Source organism: Syngnathus scovelli, chromosome 12 (genome assembly GCF_024217435.2).
Source record: "Syngnathus scovelli strain Florida chromosome 12, RoL_Ssco_1.2, whole genome shotgun sequence".
NCBI classification, from domain to species: domain Eukaryota; kingdom Metazoa; phylum Chordata; class Actinopteri; order Syngnathiformes; family Syngnathidae; genus Syngnathus; species Syngnathus scovelli.
The window spans coordinates 2,841,831-2,859,130 of NC_090858.1; the positions used below are offsets into that span (position 1 = coordinate 2,841,831).

The following is a 17,300-nucleotide window of genomic DNA, read 5'->3' on the forward strand; positions in this document are numbered from 1 at the left end:
AACATGTGGTTTCAATTGGCTCGTCAATAAAACACTGCAAGGATAGACATTGGGGTGGGTTTAAAAATACACACGCACACGCCCATGTTGTGTAATTGGTTGAAGTGTGTGATTAGCTCTCTCCAACAGACGGGGATTAAACTGGGGGAAGTGTGTAATTATGAATAAAGCATACGTCAGCAGATAAACGGGGATACCCTCCGGCGACCACTGCGACTAGGCCGCCCATATACGCAGTCAGAAAGGAGGGTGACAACCACGCACGACGCCCTGCAGAAGGAGTGCCACGACGCCGACACACAGCGCTCCCAAGCCGGCCGGCAGGGCAACTCTCCACTCCCCCTCCTCCTCCTCCTCTTTTCCCTCCTCCTCCGGGACAGACAGCATCCTATGCGGCTCAAGATGGCGGTGCAGGCAGCAGAAAACGACGCGATTGTGAGTATTCTTGCAGCCTGACGCAGCGGATTTGCTTTTTAAAATCGTTTCGCTTTGTCTGCGTGCGTATTTCGATTGTTGCACCGCAATCTTGTGCACGCAGCGAGGCGAGGCGTTTGTGGGTGCAGGGGGGGCTCACCTGACCCTCCGGTGCTCGGTGGATTGACCGACTCGGTTGGAGCTCCCTTGTGATCAAGGACCTTTATTTTATTTGTTGCGATTGTTTAAAAAAAGGATTTATTTTTGCAGGTGGTGGAGGACGAGCAGCTGAACGACTCGCTGGGGAGCGTCGGCCTCATCTCACCTGACAAGGAGGATCTAGCGCGGCTCCTGGTAGGAATGAATGGGGGGGGGGGGGGATTGGACATCCATTCATCCATTTTGCATACCGTCAGGCCGAATTGTGGTCCAGGGTGAGAGGGAGACTATCCCAGCTCCTTTTGGATGAAAAGCGGGGTACACATTGCATTATTAATTTGTCTAACTTGCATGATAAAAACATTCACATTCACATCTATGGACAATTTAGAGTACAGTTTTGTGGAGAAGAAAATATTTCTGGCGCAAGAAGCAGTGTCCACCCTGGACTTGTTAGTCAGCCACCCACTGGGCATGTACACAAAAATATATTTGAATTCACATTCAGGGGCGGAGTTACGAGGTGGCCACCCCCACAACCTTGGGGACAATTTCGATTTTTCGGCCATTTTCACATGGATGCAGTATTTTTATTATTGTTATTTTTTTAATTATAGACAGTTCCCTTCAGTGGACGCATACGAGGTGGCATGAGGCCCGGGAAGAAGATCATCGTGATGGGCATTGTGGACTTGGAACCAGAGAGGTAATTTTTTTTAATGAGCAAAACATAAAAGAAATTTCTTAACAATTTCTCTGTGTATTTTTAAACTGGATAAATTGGTCTGGTGGGTCTGTAAAAGGCCCACAAACCTTATGTTACCCACTTACAATTTAAACAGATGAATCCTTTTGTTCAAGAAGTCGAGCCACTCCCCTCGAACCCCTCCGCCCACCTCAATGCAATAAATAATTACTGCTGTGGGCACCACATGAAGATGAATGACGCCTTCTTTAAGTATGTGAGGACAGTCAGGGCGTTCCCTCTCCAGAACGAGTGAGAGGAGAAAAAAAAAAAAAATTGTCTGGGTGTGACTTGACCCTACATGGAAAGTTCAACGTGGAACTAACCTTCCCCGCCCACCTCGTGGTGACTTCATCTCTCACTGCAGCTGGCCACATCCATGACAAAGTTCATGTTACTACTGGACTAATGTATTGGGACACACTTCAATCTATAAATTCATCAATAAATAGTTGGAGTAGTTAGCTCTTTTATACGATCAAATAAAATGCAAAGTGCTTGATTTAAGCTAGGTCACTCTGAAGTGTCCCAATACTTTTGTCTGACTTGCCTCGAGCTTGTTAGTGTCAGTTTTCTGCATGTGTGCACACGAAGCTGCGGGATACTGGATGCCCAAACGAGCAGCGCATTATGATTCATTGGAGCCATCATCCCAGATTAGCCTTCAGATTCAAACATCTGGCAACTTCTGCTTTCCCTCCCCTTCAGCTTTGATGTGAGCTTGACCTGCGGCCGGGACAAGGACAAGGATAAGGAGGCGGCGTACGATGTGGCCCTCAAACTCACCGCCCGCTTCTCGGATCGCCAGTTTCTGCGCAGCGCCTGCGTAGCCGGCAAGTGGACAGAGGAGGAGGCCTCCACTGTCTACTTTCCCTTCATCCCAGATCAGCCTTTCAGGGTAAAAAACTTTCATTCATCTCAAATTGACTCTGTCAAGCATTTAATTTAATTTTATTTTATTTTATTTTATTTTATTTATGGTGCTAATACAAATTTTGATATTGGTGGCATAAATAAGTGAAGGGGGGTCACAAAATGGCTGCTCCCAGCCAAAATGGCAGACTTGTCTTTTCCGTGCGTACCGCTTATTGGTCAATGTATTTTTCAAACTTTCTGAATTTTGAGCGATGAGTTTCAGACCCCAAAAATATATACATTGTTCACGCGCTTGCCAAAATTGCAACTTTTTCTGTCTTGTTGAGGCTCCCAAAAGGTGACTCATGCGTTTCCACCGAAGCTCACATGTTGACAATGAGCACTTGAGCATTGTTTCCGTTCCATAAACCGAAACCACGTCTTGAAGACGGTGATAAAACATGTTGCGGTTTTGTCCAACACAGTAATTGCAGTCGAGGCGGACCAACTAGACTTGCATGGCGCTTTGGACCTTCAGTTTCTGTCCTGCAGTTCTGTAGCTGCAAAAGAAATAGCTTTAGCAATCACTATGGACCGGCTAACAAAGCTAGCATGGATGTTGCTCTTACGCAACAGTGGAACAAGACAAAAACAAACAATATAAAAATCCTCACAAGCATATATTCTTTATCCTCTGGGAAAAATTGACAAATATTACTGCATCTTATTTTTTTTACATTTCTAAAATTTTCGAATGGTCAATTGATCACTCAATTGCAAAATGACACTAAATGGCATCATTTGTTGCGCAATTAAAGCAGAGAATGATGAAATCAGGTCAGCTGTAGATAACGTGTGATGAATTTACATCATGTGACCTCAGGTCCGCACGTTTCTGCTCTAGTAATTCTTAAATGCACATGTGCCACTCCGCTAAGAATATACACTCTCTTATCTAATGAGGTTCGAAACAAAAACTGTATCCAGAACCAGGCCAAAATATTCAAACGACCTCTCTGGTTGAACCTCATGCTCCGTCAACTGCTTATGTAAGAGTATCCAGCTGATAAAAGTCAGAGCCAGAAACTACGGACGACTGCAGATTAGTCAAGTCAAGTCAAGTCAAGTCAAGTCAAGCTTCTACTCAAACGCTTTTGTGATGAATGATTTTAGGAGATGAGAGGATTTATGATCATTTTGGCTTTTATTATATCTGAAAAATGTGGTTCAAGTTGGTAGCAATGTCTCAACACATTTTCCAGACTTCCTGTTGGCGATGGTTTGTGTTCCGACACTGTTATGGTTACCAAAGTTGACACAAGTGTGTCTTCGCTTCCAGGTGGAGATCCACTGCGAGCACCAGAGGTTCCGGATATTTGTGGACGGACACCAGCTTTTTGACTTTTACCACAAAGTAAAATCTTTGGCCTCCATCGACACGGTGCGGATAGATGGAGACCTTCAGATCACCAAACTGGGCTAAGCGCACACACACGTGCACACAAAGCTCAGCAGGGTGAGTGTGTGTGTATTAAGGACTTGAGCACGTACACACACACACACACGCAAATGCACCGCCATTCACATGTAACAAGGGGCCTCTGCTCCTTATCCTTCTTTAAATTTGTTTTTCCCCTTTCAGCAAGTTCTCGTTTATTAGTTTCTCAGGTGTTAGTTTTGTCAAGTTGCTAAACTTGCTATTTTCGTTCTCCTTTAAAAATTTATGGAAGGTTCTTTTTTAAATGTAGCACTTGAAGCATCCCCCCCGGAGGGATAGATGGTAATTTAAATGATAAATGTTTCTTTAAATTTGTATTTTTTTTAAAAGATTTTTTGCTCCCAATTTCAATTTATTTTTTAATTGAAATGCTGTTTTTTAATTGAATTTAAAAAACATTGTTGAAATATTAAGTTAGAAATTTAAAAGCCCTGAGTCTTGCCTTTTTATTTATTTTTTTCCGGACTGAGTAAGACAAGACTTGTTTGAAGACTTAAGTTAACAAAAAAAAAAGTTAATATAAAAAAAATAAATAAAAATGCCCATATTTTTAAATTAATTTTAAAACAATAATACATTGTAAATTAGATTAAAACATAAAAATGTAAACATCTCTTCTTGCATTTCCATTACAATTACTTACATACAAAGACACAAGCATATCAAATTGGAGCCTTTTTTATTTGCTCTTTCTTCACTTCCACAAGGGCATCATGTTTTACAATAAGAGTAAAATTTAGATTTTATTGCACTAAAAATCGCTTTGCAAAGATGAGTCGAGTATTCCAACCACGTCTTCTTTTCCTTGGTCTGTCTGGGTTTTTTTTTCCGCCCCTTGGTTGTCACGGCAACACATGACCTAAATAGTCTAAATTGATGAAGATTCCTCGTAGGAGGAGGAAGATAAACAGGAAATAGAATTCTGGCTGGTGGGCATTTTAGATAAAAATTTGCATTTTTGCCCCCATTTTAGTCACATTTTGCATTGCTAAATGGCAAACAGGATTAAGATATACAATTTATCACATCCTGAAGTGTTGTACATTATTTGCGGTGCAAATTAGTGATCTGGCGGTAATATGAGGTGATGGTTTATTTTTGGTTCCAGCTTGAAGTAGATTGGGGTCATGTTTTGAATGTATGGTAGCTAAGAGAAGTCATGTAATTTCCCCCCCTAATTTCCCTAACCCTAACCCCCCCCCCCCCCCCCCGATGTTGTCATTATATGGAATTGGATTTATTCAATTTTAAACAAGCCTGTGTGACTTGCATGCTTTAGTTTAGGTTCAGTTTGAGTGACAGAAAGGCTCAAAAAATGTGCCAAAGTAACTTTTCTCCCCCCAAAAATCTCAGCGAATATACATCACATACTAGCATTTAAAAAAGGGAGACCTACGAGAATGTAAAAACAACTTTCAACCCCAAATTAGAGTTTTCTTCTTCCCCCCGCTACGACTTCCTGCGATCGCACGGCCCGGTCCTAGCTTTTTTTTTTTTTCTTTTCTTTTTTTAGGCAAACAGGAAACTCGCGTCCACCCTGTTGCATCATTACTGCAGCAGCAGAACAAAACGTGCTCTGTGTGTGTGGACTGCAGGCTTACAAGTACACTGCTGTTGTAATGACACGTTTTGCTTTCGACCATCTTAACAAGCACATTCACTCGTGTAGGGAAACAAAAAAGCTGTATAAATAATCGTAACGTGTTTGTCGATGACTTTGAGGAAGAAAAGAGTTGATGCAGGGAGTTTTTCTTGTGGTGTTATTTTGGTACTGCTACACTTTAAACAACTTTGTGTGTAAAGTAGGACCTGATTGAATTGATGCTGAATGATGAAATTGAGTGTTCCTATCCCATAGAGGAGAAACGTGTTTACACAATTGTCTTAATGGTAACTTTCCTAACTTGCAGAGTAACTTGTTCATTTGGTTTGCTATGTCATCTTTATACGATTTTATACTCGGAACGTGATCCTAAAGATGCAAGCTGGTACGTTGTTGTTTTTTTTTTTTGGTATAGTTATTCACTAAAGCATTAATTTGAACCTATTCAGGTTTACATCTACAGTGGTTCATTGAGATACAAGTTCATTTGAATTGGAAAGGCCATTAATCTGTTCCAATTTCTCACCCTTTGATATTTAATAAGCGGAATAGATCCCTAAAATATTGTACTTTGTGAAAATAGTGTTGACATAATCAAACAGAGTGTAGTTTTTTTTTTTTAATTGCTTTTATTCAATGGATATTATGCTGTTCTTCTGGTGTATGCACCATGGCCACCTGGGGGCAGTATAATACATACATCTGTACGGTACAGCCATTTAAAACGCTCCAAATTGCCTAAAGTTATAAAACTGTCTCGCTTCTAATAAACTAATGGATCGGATCGCTTGTATCTCAAAGCACCACTTTATTCCTTTAATAGAGAGATATGAATGTTTTCCTCCTGATTGTGATTTGATCATAAATAAATGGCAAGTGTTTTTTAAGCATATATTTCACACTTCTTGGTCTGTAAAGTAGATGTCACGTTTTGCCACGGAATTGTTTCATAGCTGTGCGTATGTACATATTTATTTTGTTTTGAAATTGAGTTGAGGAAAAAGCAGACTATAGTCTTTGGTATACAGTACATGACAAATTGAGGCATTTATGTCTTCCTTGAAAGAGTCACAAGTTCCATGACGTGTCCTCGGGGGATTGTGTTGTTTTTATTTTTTGCAGCATAATAAGTACTATGTGATAAACTCTCAACTTAGTGGTTAAATAACAATGAAACTTTTCTGGTATATGTAAAGAAAAGCTAAATCCATTTTTTTTTTGTGGGTTGTGTGTTTTTTAAACCACAAAATCAAGTGAAGTATCAATTTTCACTGCAGTATGTTCTGCGGTGTGGTATCCCCCTAAAATAGCCTAAAACTACTCCGCTTCTGTTTTTAGACCAGTCCAGGCTTCTGCGATTTTTCCTTTACTTTCCTTCTGCTGCTTTTGAAAGAAGAGAAAAGGAAAATAAAATAAAGAATGATCCTCATTTGAAAACCAATAAATCTCTAATATTGGTAAATGTAGTGTTTGAGTTTATATTTATTTGAAAACATACATTTATGAACATGATTGACGTATTTTTTTTAATTAAAAATGTGTCTAAATGTGTCTCCAGTCTGATATACCACTCACAAACAATCGTATAAATAAAATTTAAAAAATCATACGGATCTGAACCATAAATTTGCAACGTTTTACTTTTTAAACTTTGTCGCTTCCTGTCGTGCCCGGAAGTGTGTCGTGTTTTAGTCAAGCACAACGTATGCAAATCATGAGCCACTTCACCAACAACACTGACGTTGTATCGACCAAGAAACAGGTAATTTTATGCATTTTAATGTTGTGTTGCTTTTCTGGGCAAATTTTATTGTATACGTTGAGTGTGTTTAATCTTAATTTTCGTGGTGGCGCTTTATACTTTTTGGACCCTATCACTCGCCATTGTTATGAAAGTGCAGCGTATTGCGCATGCGCAATTGTTCCAGGATGTGCGTATGTTATTGTAGCACGCTGTAGCTAACATATTTGCGAGTTACAAAATCGGGTTAAACTTTTGAGTTTCGTTGGCTAAAGGTACCGTTACAGAATGTCTGGCGGCACCCAATTGGAAAACGCCAACCCGGTCATATTCGAGCGGTCCGGCGAGAGACTACAGACTGCTCACGACGAGGATGAAGACGTGCACGACCCTATCGATGACAGAGAAATTTTTGATATCCTTTTTTTTTTTTTTTTTCCTCACTGTCACCCGCAAATTATGGTGTTGATGATTTTAGTTCTACATTTACAAAATATGGCAATTGACAAACCGTGCTTTCATTTTTATAGATATCCAATGATCAAAATACACTGTTTACAGAACAGCTGTGTGGCTTGCCGTAGAATCGCAAACCGTCCCGTCTCATTTGGTCATAAGATAGGTTGAGGATGATTGATTATCTTTAACTGATGCAACATATGATCAGATCCATCAATGATCCCGAGCATCCGCTCTCTCTGGAGGAGCTCAACGTGGTGGAGCAAGTCAGAGTCAAAGTAGGTTCTCTGTATTGTTTGTTTGTTCCTTTTTGGCGTCATTTCATTCACAAAGTAAATATGACCTAAATAAATTTGGAACAAAAATAAGGACAATGGTAATAATCCATAACTTGCTTTCTTAATGCTGTAATCAGGTGGACGACAACGAGAGCAACGTGCACGTAGAGTTCACGCCCACCATCCCCCACTGTAGCATGGCCACGCTTATCGGCCTATCAATCAAAGTCAAGCTGCTTCGCTCACTCCCCGACAGATTCAAGGTGCGCTGTAGCATCTCATTTTCTGTATCACCAAAACCTGGCATATAAACAGGGGGGTGTAGACTTTTTATACTCACCCTGTGTGTTTGTGTCATACTCCAGATCGACGTCCGCATCACACCTGGGACACATGCGTCCGAGGATGCAGGTAGGACACTTTTATGCTGTCCCGCTCAAATTTGCAAATTTCTTATTTGTTTTCGTGGCCTTAGTGAACAAGCAGCTGGCCGACAAAGAACGAGTGGCGGCGGCGCTGGAGAACTCGTCGCTGCTGGAGGTGATCAACCAGTGTTTGTACACCAAGAGCATCTGAGGAACTGCAAGTGTTCTCTTACTTCCACCGACACCACTGGAGCCTTAGCTGAGGTTGTTAAATATGGAGCGGAGGCAAAGCAAATGTCTTAAAAGGTCATCGGCATTTCATGCTCTTGACAATGATGGCTAATTCAATGGAGATATTTTACAAATATATATTTTTTAATGTTCATGCATGTCATGGTCATATATGACCACCAAGTGGCGCTACTGGAACATTACTGAAACTCTTTTCTTTCCATCAGATTAAAAAAAAAAAAAGATTTCATCTGGGATGCATCCGTCATGTGATGTAACTTCTTCACTGTAACACACAAAATGTTTTAAAAGAGGGATTATGTAACCCAAATCTTCTCTAATTCTTAAAGCAGAGGTTCTTAAATTTTAGGGTTTTTTTTAAGTACAAAAAACTACTTAACCAAGCACCACCATAATGACCAAAAAAAGGCCAATGTGTTCATCAAAATATTATTCATAAAAAAAAGCAAGCAACATTTACAAGAAGCGTAGTTTCACATTCTAGGAAGTGTGTGGCATCAAAATAATACCACCTACACAGTGTGCGGTTGTATAACTAGTTCTACATCTCTAAAATGCATCTTTCACGGATGCCACAGGTTACAAAACAACTTTGTGTTTATATTTATATTCCCAATTGTTATGCATTTTACGCTCTTCCTCCGGAAAATCTTGAAAAACAGCACTGTGGGGTTTATAATCAGGATGTCTGCTCGAATGTTTGTCAGCCAATTGCGGAATAATGTGATGTTGTGTTTCAATAAATGTTTAATTTTGCTTTATGTTTCATTTTTATGTGTACCCACATACAATAAAAATCGAGTGGGGTGGTCCAGAAACCTCTGAGGCAAGTCAACAGTGTAAAAATTTATAATTCACGTCAGCTTTTGCCATTTTGAAGCTTTAAAAATGTCAAGTGAAACAATTAATTTAAAATAATTACAATTTGCTATGCATATCACCAATAGTCTCTGTGCTGAGTCAAATTTATTTTATTTTTATTCACTTTACAGCGACTTTGAATTAGCCTGTCATGTCAAAACTGTCCACCAGATGGCACTGCTCCCCACTTCGAAGCATGGTAGTTTTCCCAGCTTGCACAAATAAAGTGCACCTTTGAACCAAATAAAACAAATCACAATGATACCAAACACAAAGTGCATTGCATTGCTTTATCGGTGTGTCCTAAATAGATAAACGGTCTCTTATCCCTTTACACGGACACGCGGAAAGAAGGGACTTGGCTGCAGAAGCGTGCACGGGCGCATCTGTAGAAGGACGAAGAGGAGGAGGAGGAGGAGGAGCAGCTGTCTCCGCCCTCTGCAGACTTGACCATGGATTGCATCCATTCGACGACTTTGACGCTGCGTGACGCCCGCCCGCCCGGCCCGTGCGTCGGGGTGTAACGCAAAGTCACGTCAGCGAGGAAGTAACGCGCACATGATGAAGACTTGTCATCTTCCTCCTCCTTCAAACAGCAGCTGGCAGTGATTCGGGCTGCGGGGATTGTTTAGAAGAAGGAGAAGGGGGCTACTTCTTGCTTCGAGAGCTCAGCGAGGCGTGTTTGTTGGCTGCAGGCCCAGGTTGGTTAATGCTTTCTCTCTCTTTTTTTTTTTTAACCCATTCCAGCTTTTTAAAATGCCCGGAAAAAAAGTGATTTTTATAAAACGAGCGTACGTGGAGCTGTTTGGTTTGAAGGAGAAGTGTTTTGCGTTCAACATTTGGTTTTGATTATCATGCTGAAAGAGTTCTTTATATAAGGACATCTGCTCGCTTGCACATCAAATACGTGGAATGTGTGTGCGCGCATCCTGTTTGACAGAAAACGATCTTCCAGCTGAGCGCCCTGTGTCAGTATTTGGAGAAACTTTTAAAAAAAAAAATCAAGTGAAAGCACGGTGTGTTGATTAATGAAGTGTTGGAGATTGCTAAACAACTTTGTTAGACCACCCACGTGTGTGCCTAATGGAATGTCCCTTGTGCACATTATAAATGGTGGTCGTCTTTTTTTTCTAGGCTTTTAAGTGGTTTGTTGTTAATTAAAAGTGGCTTTGAAAATGTGGGATTACTATAATCATCTGAAATTGCAATGTGGTTGGTTGTTTTCTAATGTGCAGAGACAAAAAATCATCAATATCATGGTGTTATTTAAAGAAACTTGACAAACAAGTCAAAAATATTAACTAGCAATATTCTAATGCGCATTTCTGATGTTCCCTTTCAGTGATTTAGAAATTATTGTTGAATATTTTAATTAATCTCAAACCAAAAAGTTGAACTCATTCCTGCCAACCCATTTAAAATTGATCTTCAACGTCTATAGCCGTCAATGGTAGTGAATGAAACAAATTCCTCCTGCAAGTTGTGACAGAATTGTTGGGATTCCTCACTGGTTGTTACGAGACCAATTGTCTTTGATTGTTTCAGTCGGTCAAAGCATTTCCCGTCTCCCTCTTTCCACGTGACAATCGGAAAGACTGTAAAGAAGATGAAGGGAACAAATGAGTACGGAACGCATCTGGTTTGGCTTTCAAAGTCCAACGGCATCCAAAGTTAACACATGGGGGAGACGGTTAGAAGAGAATAATTTTACAGACAAGTGCCTTTACTCAACACATGACATAGATAGAAACCTCCATTCAGACGTATTCCCTGGTCACATGCGTCAAACCGTTACAGTACAAATTTGTCGCACGTGGATTCAATTTTGAGATAAGCGTACCCTTTACCAGCTATTTTAAAATAACACAAAAAAGACTCCCTTTCAATGAAAGAAAAATGAAAAAATTTTACTGTCACCTTGTGTTAGTTTGCTAGCATTAATGGAAGCGTCCATCCACCCCTCCCATAATGGTACCATCCAATTTTTTTGTCACCCTCTTGAACCAATTAAGTAACAAATCTAATGGTAGCTTCTGGTAATATAGATATATTTGACTATGAATGTAAATCATCAGAACAAATTGAAACGATAACTTTCCTGTGTTCATAAGCAGTCGAGCAACTTCGACATTCCTCAGCCATATTTGAGTTGTTGTTGTTGCCGTTATCTTTTTTTTTCCCTCTTTCATGCTTGAGATATTCCATGTCAGAATGCCACGTTCATATTTCAAGCATGAGTATGCTAGCGCTTTTTTGGCATCTTATGCGCCATTAGTTTACAATCCCCGCCCCCTGACAAAAGAGACATAGATGTATTGAAAATAGCAATAGTTAGATTTCTAGATTGCTGGATTTAAAAAATGATCTCCAGTCTATTTTGTATTTGCACAAAAAAAAGAGTAATCACCCATTTGTTGACCGCACAAAGGTCTTCAGTTCTCCTTCACTTTATTAATAACAGCACTCATGAGTCTATGCGATGACATCATCATATTAGGCAGTGCAATGAAGTCATAGAGTTGCTGATGGGGCTAGTAAATAAATAGCTTCACCCACTAAAGGAGAAAATAAAAATGCCTTTCAGCAAAAAGTAGTGCTTGTGCGTGTTCATTTTAGTGTGTGCGGTCTAGATCTGGAAATGATTTTTTTATTGTGCATCACCATCTTTGCTGACATTAATCATCTGTTGCCAAAGGATGTGCATTCCAACTCTTTATTTGTATTGCGACGGTGGTTAGCTTCTTTTTACACTTGTGTGGCAGCTTGCATATCTTCTCCCCCATCATAGTTGTATTCCTGCTACGCGTTAGTTTAGTTAGCCGAAGCCTCTGCGCAGAATGACCGTTCATGCATGCGGCATTAGCTTCATGCTACGCTACAGCGGGCTCAGTTTTTGTTAGCGCTAGCTTGGACAGGTTTGGTTTTACTCCTCACTGAACATGACATTGTGGTGCTTCGCTTTGTAAGCAGGAAGTGCCTTGCTGAGAGGACAGGAAGTGACAGGAAGTTTCTGCTGTGAAGTTAGCATAGCGCTTGTGGCCTTCTTTCCAAAATTCTTTGAGCACTTTCACTTTTGAAGCATTCATGCAATCATCTTGGCTTATGTTGTCACTGACTGTCATTTCAATATTTTTTTTTTTACATATATTGTATCAACAATATGAAATTATGAATGGTGTATTAGTCTGACACTTTTTCCAGATACTCAAAAGAATTTTAAATGAATATAAAAATCCTATATGAACAGAGAATAAATAGATGCATGAAAAATGTCATAAACAAAAATTGATGGAGGACGCTGGGTTGGGGAAGTGAAAAAGAGGAAATAGCGCGTGCCGCATATCAAGTGTTGTGCACTTACAGGAAGTCAAATCGTGCTGGAGGAGGGGCTTTTTTTTTTTTCTACATTCTAGCAATCACCCATCTTCTGCTTTTTTATTTTTTTTTTCTTGACTTTTTTCAGCTGCATGTGGCTGCTGCTCACACTTTGCATGTACATGAGGAAGGAACTGAGGTGCTTCTTCTATTGTCTTCTCAGCATCCTGCTCTTTCTTCTATGGACGCAGATTAAGTGAGTACAGTTCTAAATATTATAAATATTCATAACTGAAACTTTATTGGATTAGAAGAAGTTATTTTTGCATGGTAAAAAGATCAAGCGGAAGCTGCTTTTTGACATTTTAATAAGGTTTCACTGATTATTAAAAGTAAAATAATAATAAATAATAAAATAGGCATTAATACAGTAACAAATATGAAAAAAAGCAATATTACAAAGTAAAATACAATTACTCAAATATACAGTGTGATAAATATAGAAAAAAAAACAGTTCCAACAAAATGTACACAGTATAAAGACATAATTGTACTTGACTAGAATTAAAAGAAATATTTAATACTTGGAAAATAACACTATTATTTATTGAAAAGTAAAACAAATACATTTATATTATACCCTAAAAAATGAATATAATGAAGTAAAAGAAAATAAATATTGCTTTCCTCTAAACAGTGTAAAAATGGCATTAAAAATTTGACAAAAATAGCTTTCCTACACATGTTCACAAGTGGAATGTTTCTGTTTTACGCTTTGAGTCAATGAGGAACAGACGTCAGATCAAATTACACAGCACATCTGCTTGTGTGTGTGTGTGTGTGTGTCCGTGCGTGTGTGTAGTCACACAGGATGTTAGCTTAGCCACTCAGCAGCGTACTTCTTGCACCGCCAACATTTCTGGCTACGCAGTGCTTAAGACATCTGAAATGACTTTGTTTTTCTTCTCTTATTTGGCTCCTCTTTCTGGTGTGTGCAACATTGCCACCAGGGGTCAGTATAATACATGCATGCGTATGTAGCGTACACAAAGAAGACGGTCACAACTGGGCTTGTCATTATCTGTATATTGTCTGTCTACGTGTTGCTGCACTATTTGTGTTCAAATTCCTGCATAGTTAGAATATGAAAACTTTTTAAACTAATAATCGGACCCATAAATTGTACTTATGCAGCTTTAAGTACATTTGAACATTTCTGGAATACAGAGATGGAAAAGTACGGCAGACGTGAGAAAGGAAACAATTGGACCGTTTGTTATTGCGTTGGACACACACACACACACACACACACACACACACACACACACACACATGCACAATTGCAGCACTGTGTTCACAGCTGATCACAGTGTGTGAATGTTAGTGCGCATGTGACTTCAAGAGATACACTCAACATGTCATTGATGTCAGTTTACATTTTAGGCTATTATATTTTTGTGTGTATTTTAATTAGTGTCATTAGTTTAATTAATTTATTGGAGTTTTTTGATCCAGATGTTTTTTTTTTGGAGGGGTTCCTTACGTTAAGACACATTCCAGCGCTCTTACGATGGTTGCAAAAACAGAGGCGCTAGTTGTGTGAGTGGCCTGCTTGCTTTTGCTTGGTCAGCAAAACGAGCCACGTGAGTATAAATTGTAATTCAACAAGCCAAGCTGAGAGAGGTGTCAAAATGGGCGCTTCCACTTCCTGCCTGATGCCCTCACATGCACCATTTTGTCACAGCTTACAGGAAATGGGCTGAGCGTTGCGTTAGTCTTCAGCAAAGTTCATCTTGTTTGTGACATATATTATTAATTATTGTGTCATGGGAAAGCTAAATGAATGAAAATGTTTTGATGACTCTTGACATTGCTTGGTTGTCAATCAGGGTGCAGCAGCATCTATTGCAGACCGCCTAAACGTGGAGAGATGCCCGCCCCGCCGCCCCCTCCTCCCCCGGGACCCCCGCCCCCTCCCAGCCTTGGATTTGTAAGCCACAGAATCCATCATAATAAGCTCTATGTATTTTTTTAATCCATGTAGCGATTCTGTCAATTGGTCCTAACCTGCGACTGTTCCAGGCCAACACCGAGAGGCCGAGTCGCGGAGAGCAGAAGGGACGCAATGCTCTGCTGTCCGACATTTGTAAAGGAGCTAAACTCAAAAAGGCGGTCACCAATGACCGTAGTGGACCCCTGTTGGACAGTAAGCAATATTTTTGACCATTTAATTATTATTTACTGTCAATTGGATGAATTATTTTATGTGCACTAATGCAGATTTAATACTTACCATATAATATGATAAATATGCTACATTAAAGTTGTACACAACATTATAACTTTTATCCTAGAACCCAAAGGAGGGGGAGGAACTGGTGGTTCCGGAGGAGGAGTTTCAGGTGGAGGTGGAGGTTCAGGTGGAGGATTTGGTGGCGGCGCTCCTTCTGGTTTAGGAGGCCTGTTTGCGGGCGGGATGCCAAAACTCCGCTCGGCTGCCAATCGAGATTCCAGTGGTAAAAAACGAAGTGAAAGTATGAGAAAAAAACAATTTCATTGAGTTCATGTTTTACTCCTTCCTCCAGACTCGGGAGCCAATAGAGGACCCGTACTCCCTCCAAGTCGCTTTGGTGGGAGCCCCAGCCCATTCAGCGGGGGCTCCACTGGTCCTCCCAAGCTTCCAGGTGCGCCTTCTGTGGTCCGTGGTGGGGTTCCCGATCCGCCCAAGAGCCGCACGAATTTCTCCTCGAGGCAAGACACTCCAGGGGGTGCCCCCCCTCCCATCCCCAATACGCCTCGACCCAACCAGAACTTCAATCCCCGCGGGGGGCCGCCACCTCCATCCCTCCCCGTAGGACCAAGACCCAGCCCTTCGTCAGGACCGCCACCCCCGAGTCTACCCCCGGGCCGGCACGGGCCTCTGCCACCACCCCCGGGTGGCTCCTCGAGGACGACCTTCTCTTCACCGCCCCCGCCACCGCCGAGTAACAGCAGACCTCCGTTACCCCCAGCTCCCGGAGGGCGGCCCCCGCTTCCCGATGACCGACCCCCACCCCCGCCGGCCCCCATTGGAGGGCACCGGCCGTCCATGCCCCGAGACATACCCCCTCCACCGCCTCCCGCCGTCAACTCCAAACCGCCATCTTCTGTCTCCTCTCGCTCCGGAGGGGGGGCGCCGCCACTCCCACCGGGACGACCAGGGCCACCTCCTCTGCCACCGACGCCCCCTGTGGGGGACGACCACTGCACGCCTCGTCTACCGCAGAGAAACACTTCACTCAGGTACGCCCAAAACAAAACATTCCTCCATCTTGTATAATGTATGGTTCCTCCAATCAGCGTTGTAATGTTGTTGTTGTTCATCTCCAGCACTTGTGGTTCTTCACCCCATACCCGGACAGGACCACTCCCTCCCCCACCCAATGAGAGGCCGCCATCCTTTGGAAGAAACCAATCGTCGGGGCGCACAGGTTGGCAAAATCAATATGACATCATGTACTAAGTTTCTAAAGTTATGACGTTGACGTTTAATCTCACCTCCACAGGCCCGCTTCCTCCGCCTCCCCCCTCGGTCCGTAGCATGGGCGCCGCGACCATAAGGTCATCGCCAGCGCATTCTCCTATCGGGCGGCCGGGGTCAGAGTCCCCGCGAGGTGGGCCCGGAGGTAGGCCACCCCTACCTCCAGACAGACCTGGTACAGGTGGAGGGGGCGCCCCTCCGCCACCCCTGCCACCCATTGGCAACGGCTTCCAGAACTCGCACCACAACCAAATGCACGGTGAGTGCTCATAATGGCTAATTTTATTGTGACTGTTTATGATGATTGGCTTCAAACGTGATTTTCCACATTGTCGCAGATGATTGGGAGCTTCGGTTCAATTTCCATCCCGTGTCAGATCTTCCTCCACCCGAACCCTATCAACACTTTCACAAGACATACCCCAGCAAAATGAGCAGGACCGAAGGCAGAGGTCAGCCAAGAAATGATTTTATTCTCTCAATCACCACTATTACATCACCAATTAATCTTTTTTCGATACTTTTGTTGTCTACAGGTTCAGGTAAAAAGGAACGAGGGGCTCCTCCTCTTCCTCCTGTACCCAGGTGAAGAAGACTTGCTAAGTTGACCTGAGGAACAGATGAAAAAATGTTTAAGTGGAGAGATTTTAAACACCAGTGGAATGTGTTCCACTATCACAAGATTCCATTTCCTGCTTTCCCCATATTTAATTGATTACTCTAAATTTCTTTTTCCATTTTTTCTTCCATCCTGAGAACATTTGCAAGCACAAAATGAATGTGACACAGTCAATCAGCTTTCTCAGGTGATTTTTTTCTTTTTTTAAAGTGTTGGAATGTTGAAGGTTTGTGCCTTAAGGAGAATGCCGGGGATTAATTCCCATTTGTGCCTTAGATAAAATAATTTCCGTATTTTTTTGCTCGAGTACAGTATTCAGTTGTAAAAACCGCTGCTGCATCGGGGGAAATGCAATGTCAAATTTCACCAACAGCCACACGTGCCTTCACAGTGTGTTTACTTATTTCTGTCTTGGAATGGTACTATTTTTTTTTTTCCATTTAATTTTCATTTTCACCACAGCACATTCTTTAATTCACGTCCACGACTTGGATGATATTGCACACGGCTGCAACAACAGCACTGATGTATTTTTTATTTGTTTAAAAAACGCCTTGTTCTGTATGCTTAAAGCGAGTGGTAAAGTTGTTCTTACCGAAACTGTGCAGTAGTAAGC

The 17,300-nt window shown here is 41.5% G+C and overlaps 3 protein-coding genes across 5 annotated transcripts; all 3 read left to right on the plus strand.

Annotated features, from left to right (window-relative positions):
* Nucleotides 1-103: 103 nt before the first annotated feature.
* LOC125978780 (galectin-related protein) lies at nt 104-4,682 on the plus strand. The gene is made up of 5 exons (XM_049736452.2): nt 104-435; nt 685-768; nt 1,191-1,279; nt 2,027-2,216; nt 3,513-4,682. The coding sequence occupies exons 1-5, from the start codon at nt 391-393 to the stop codon at nt 3,654-3,656; spliced, it is 552 nt and encodes a 183-aa protein (XP_049592409.1). The 5' UTR covers nt 104-390; the 3' UTR covers nt 3,657-4,682.
* Nucleotides 4,683-7,165: 2,483 nt separating this feature from the next.
* Nucleotides 7,166-9,125, plus strand: ciao2b (cytosolic iron-sulfur assembly component 2B). Its single transcript, XM_049736485.2, has 5 exons — nt 7,166-7,430; nt 7,673-7,752; nt 7,890-8,015; nt 8,118-8,163; nt 8,228-9,125. Exons 1-5 carry the CDS (start codon nt 7,304-7,306, stop codon nt 8,326-8,328), a joined length of 480 nt encoding a protein of 159 aa, XP_049592442.1. The 5' UTR covers nt 7,166-7,303; the 3' UTR covers nt 8,329-9,125.
* Nucleotides 9,126-9,690: 565 nt separating this feature from the next.
* wipf1b (WAS/WASL interacting protein family, member 1b) lies at nt 9,691-17,284 on the plus strand. Of its 3 annotated transcripts, none has more exons than XM_049736479.2 (10): nt 9,691-9,931; nt 12,694-12,801; nt 14,435-14,535; nt 14,628-14,751; nt 14,900-15,061; nt 15,131-15,827; nt 15,915-16,015; nt 16,091-16,324; nt 16,404-16,517; nt 16,602-17,284. In XM_049736479.2, the coding sequence occupies exons 3-10, from the start codon at nt 14,476-14,478 to the stop codon at nt 16,652-16,654; spliced, it is 1,545 nt and encodes a 514-aa protein (XP_049592436.1). In that variant the 5' UTR covers nt 9,691-9,931; nt 12,694-12,801; nt 14,435-14,475; the 3' UTR covers nt 16,655-17,284. The 3 variants fall into 3 exon arrangements, with proteins under 3 accessions (XP_049592436.1, XP_049592437.1, XP_049592438.1); XM_049736480.2 differs by having other exon boundaries at nt 12,769-12,801; XM_049736481.2 differs by lacking the exon at nt 12,694-12,801.
* The last annotated feature ends 16 nt before the right edge of the window (nt 17,285-17,300 follow it).